General features: G+C 44.9%; 1 protein-coding gene across 1 annotated transcript; it reads right to left on the bottom strand.

The window, feature by feature from the left end:
* Positions 1-1287: 1287 nt before the first annotated feature.
* lto1 (LTO1 maturation factor of ABCE1) lies at positions 1288-3842 on the bottom strand. Its single transcript, XM_071472969.1, has 5 exons — positions 3641-3842; positions 3309-3414; positions 3146-3216; positions 2117-2234; positions 1288-1697 (listed from the first exon to the last, which is right to left on the bottom strand). Exons 1-5 carry the CDS (start codon positions 3697-3699, stop codon positions 1626-1628), a joined length of 426 nt encoding a protein of 141 aa, XP_071329070.1. The 5' UTR covers positions 3700-3842; the 3' UTR covers positions 1288-1625.
* Positions 3843-4066: the final 224 nt, after the last annotated feature.

Raw genomic sequence — 4066 nt, 5'->3', positions numbered from 1 at the left:
AAATCTAATATTTTCAGTCAGCATCAGTGAAATCACATACAGCAGTACCCTCTAGTGGCCAGTTTCTGGAACAGTTTGTTGAAGATCTCTGGTAAAACAAAGGTTCCCTCCTCCTCCTCCTCCTCCTCCTCCAGCCAAGGAATCTACTTCCTTCTGATCATAGAAGTTTTTCACTAACTCCCGCAGCCTGACACATAACTGACATCCTGTTGTATTTTATCACATCTGACAGAGCTGTGAACATAAATTTTTTCATGCACTGAGTGCATTAAATGAACACGTTCCCTGTGTCTCACGGTTTTAAAGCTCCATCCAGTCTAAAGGTAGATGTCCATGTGTTTGTGATTATAAAGCAGGTCTAGGCTCTATAATAATACTGTGTAAGTATCAAAGCCTCAGTCCACAGAGAAATGCACACAGCCTGTATTCAGAAACTGAGCCTTAAAACCAGCCGTCAGGACTTCTGGAACTTTGTGATGTCACAACAAAGCAGTCACCACCCTCAGCCACGCCCACCTGAACCTTGCAGGTTTTGGTTTCTGAGTGTTTACCTGCAATCTGCTATATTTTTATTAGATCACTGAGAAAACAGTCAGCCAATCAGAAGAGAGATTCAGAGCATTTATTTATCAGAGCGACATCAAAGATCGTTGGTTAGTAAAAACCAAACAGTCTAATCAGCTGAGGAGCAGAGATCGAGGAAGAGCAGGAGGAGCTCTGTGACTCTATAGCAGGTGAAGATCAGGTCCAGTTTCCTCATAGAGCCTCTGAGACCAGAACCTCAGAGGATTCAGGTCCTGGAACCTGAAGGTCCATGATCTGATGAAACAAAGTCAACCTCTGTTAAAATGATGGAAAGAATAAAGTAAAGAGGCAAACAGGAGCAGGTCTACAGGCCCCACCTCCTCTGTCAGACATGGTTCTGGTTCTGGCTCCTGATGTCACAGCTGACAGGATGAGCACACAGGTCTACAGGATCAGTCTGTAGATCAGACTGACTGATCCACCAACACTCTCTCGACCTTTGTCCTTTTCTGGGATCACTTCCTCCAGACATCAAATTTACTGATTATCATGTGAAAAATGTTTTATTATTGTGGACTCATTATATTTTCTTAACTCTTAATCTGCAAACACAAACAGCTTCATGTCAGTGGAGCAGAGAGCAGAAAACAAATACTGAGAAGTACAAGTTCCTCTGAAGTACTTCAATAATAGAAGAGTAACTTTCTACACGCCTGAAAAGCAGAACAAGCTGCTTCTCATCTCAGAGACGTTTCAGACACAGGTTGTTCAGATATTTTATTTTGTTCTGTTAAATACAGTTTGAAAGAAAAACTTGTTGTCTTATACAGTCTGTTTCTTCACTTTCTCAAACTCTGCATCACTGCATTAAATCCAATGTCTCCTGGTCCGGAGTCTGCAGCCTGACCCAATTCACGAGGACTGTGGAGTCCAGGCATCACACCTTCCCACCGCAACACGAGAGCAGAGGCCATCGGTCTGATGCAGTCTCTGCTTCACACTCCAAACCGTTTGTCCACCACAGACCAGTCAGCTGGTCTGACATGGATCTAAGACCTGCAGGCTGACTGCAGCTCCTCCTCCTCGCCGTCAGGACAGGTTCAGAAAGACATCCCTTCAGAGGTTTTGATGTAGTCCTTGAAGTCAGTGGGGATATTCAGCATTGAGCAGACCTAGACAGGACCAGACCAAGGTCAGACAGAGGTCAGCTAGAGGTCATCCACTTCACTCATAAGCTGATCAATGTTCATCAGACAACTTAAATCTGACCATGGTGTCTGCAGGTAACGCTAAATCTAATACCTCATATCTGTAGACAGGGGCCACCTCTAGGGCTTACCTGTACACAGTACACACCTGTTACCTTCTGTTCCACCTGTGTTACATTAGTGACACTAGTTAGCTTTAGGTAAAACAGCCTAAACTGTCATTAACTGTTATAAACTGATATACACCGATACAAACTGATATAAACTTTCATAAACTGTCATAAATTGATATAAACTGTCATAAACTGATATAAACTGTTATAAACTGATATAAACTTTCATAAAATGTCATAAACTGATATAAACTGTCATGTGTGGAGTACCTGTCTGAACTTGGCTCGAAGCTTGTCCATGTCCTCCTCTAGCTGTGCAGACTGAGGATCATCATGAGGAGAATTCTGGATCAAACCCAGGAGAGCCTCCAGAGCTTTCAGACGCTTCCTGAAGAGAGAGAGAGACACACACACACACACACATAAACAGACGCACGCATGCGCGCGCACGCACACACACACACAGAACAATCACACATGACTCTGATGGGCATCTCAGGACTCTTCAGAGATGAGTCACGTCCATGATCAGTGAAGGTTCTTTGAAACAGTGTCAGTGTCACTGTATCAGATGATGTGTTGTAAAACCCACTTCCTGACATTCACAACAATATCCAGACTACAGCGTCTCAACATTCAGTCATCTAATGAGTCAAACCTGGGTCTTTCAGATGTTTCAGGTGATTCTACTCTGACACACTTTTTGTCTAACTCTGTGTGTGTGCTGAGAGGAAACCTGGTGTTCCCACACAGCCCTGATTCTATGGAGGGACATAAACAAAGGTCTTGAACTTGCCACTTGATATATATTTGGTTAGAAAGTAATTGCTGCTTTGTTTTTTTTTTTCTTTTTTTAAAATTGTTTTACCTTGTGAAAATGCATGATAGTGAAGCTACTGCCTGCCCTGACTCTATGGATGGACATAAACAAAGGTCTTGAACGGGGGATGAACCAGCAGCAACAATGACAGGATTTTAAAGAAGGCTGAAAGCTGTTATAAAAATCACTAATAACACTGTGAATACATCACTTGATTAAGTTTGAATATGTTTTCATGAATGTTACCATGAAGATTTCCAACGTTTGGTTGATTTATATCAGTAAGGTCTGTTTGTAACCTGCTTCACAGCCACTATCAACTCATCTTCTGTGGTCCATCATTCAGGTCTCCTCACTGCCGATGACCTTCAGCCACAGGAACCATCATGTGCAGGTTATGAGATGTACAACAAAATGAAAACTAGAGTGTAGAGGTTAAAGCTGAAGGACAGCGATGCTCTCGTTAGAGGAGACAATACCTGGATTTGACATCTGTGTTATTTTGGAGGAGACATTTCCACGTGATGGCAAATCCATGATAGAAGGAAATCTGTTGGGGAGACAGTGGACAGACTGAGAGATCAGATCACACAGAGGGGCGTTCTTCATCACACTCCACACTCATCCTCACAGCTCTCTCACCTCTGTGGACAGCTTGGCCCCATGAGAGGCCCCGTGTCTGCGGCCGTCCTGCAGTCCTCGGCGGGTCCCTCTCTCGAAACCCTCCTGGTAGCCCTCCCCCCGGAACCTGAGAGCGGTCACACCGTCAGGACGCTGGTTTCACTTCTCAACTGTCTTTAAGTGAAGATGTGCGACGTTGCTTGGCGGGAACAGCCGCTGTGACGTGTGTCAGGTGTGTGTGTGTGTGTGTGTGTGTGTGTGTGTGTGTGTGTGTGAGAGTACATCCTCCCGCTGACTCAGCGGAAGCTTTACCACGTGTCCTGGCAGGTGGGCACGTGCCCGAGTAAACTCACCTTTCGTCCGCCAGCAGGATACTGTCGAAGAGATCATCAGCCCCACGGCCTCCGTCCATCTCCACCGACTTCGTTTTCTTCCTCTGTCTGAACCGTCAGCTACAGCCTCACAGTCCGTATGTTAGCCCTCCACACCTGCGACTCGCTGTTCTCAGCACAGTCCGGCTTCCAGCAGCTTCCATCCAGCGGCTGCACTTCCTGCATCACCAGAGCGGTGCTGCCCCCTGGTGCCGCGGAGGTGAACGGGTCTCTCCAGCTGCCCTCACAGCTTTTCATCTTATATTTAGATGGAAACAAAACAATGTGATAAAAATAAATAAATAAATAAAATATTGAAAAAACCCCCAATATATATATATGTGTGTGTGTGTGTGTGTGTGTGTGTGTGTGTGTGTGAACAGTGTCCATCTCAAGATAGAGATAGAA

The sequence above is a fragment of the Trachinotus anak genome, unplaced genomic scaffold (genome assembly GCF_046630095.1).
Source record: "Trachinotus anak isolate AG129_WGS33_773 ecotype Australia unplaced genomic scaffold, CSIRO_AGI_Tana_v1 ptg000042l, whole genome shotgun sequence".
Lineage (NCBI taxonomy): Eukaryota > Metazoa > Chordata > Actinopteri > Carangiformes > Carangidae > Trachinotus > Trachinotus anak.
Note: the sequence above shows the minus strand (reverse complement) of the source record. Positions and strands in the feature narration are given on the sequence as shown.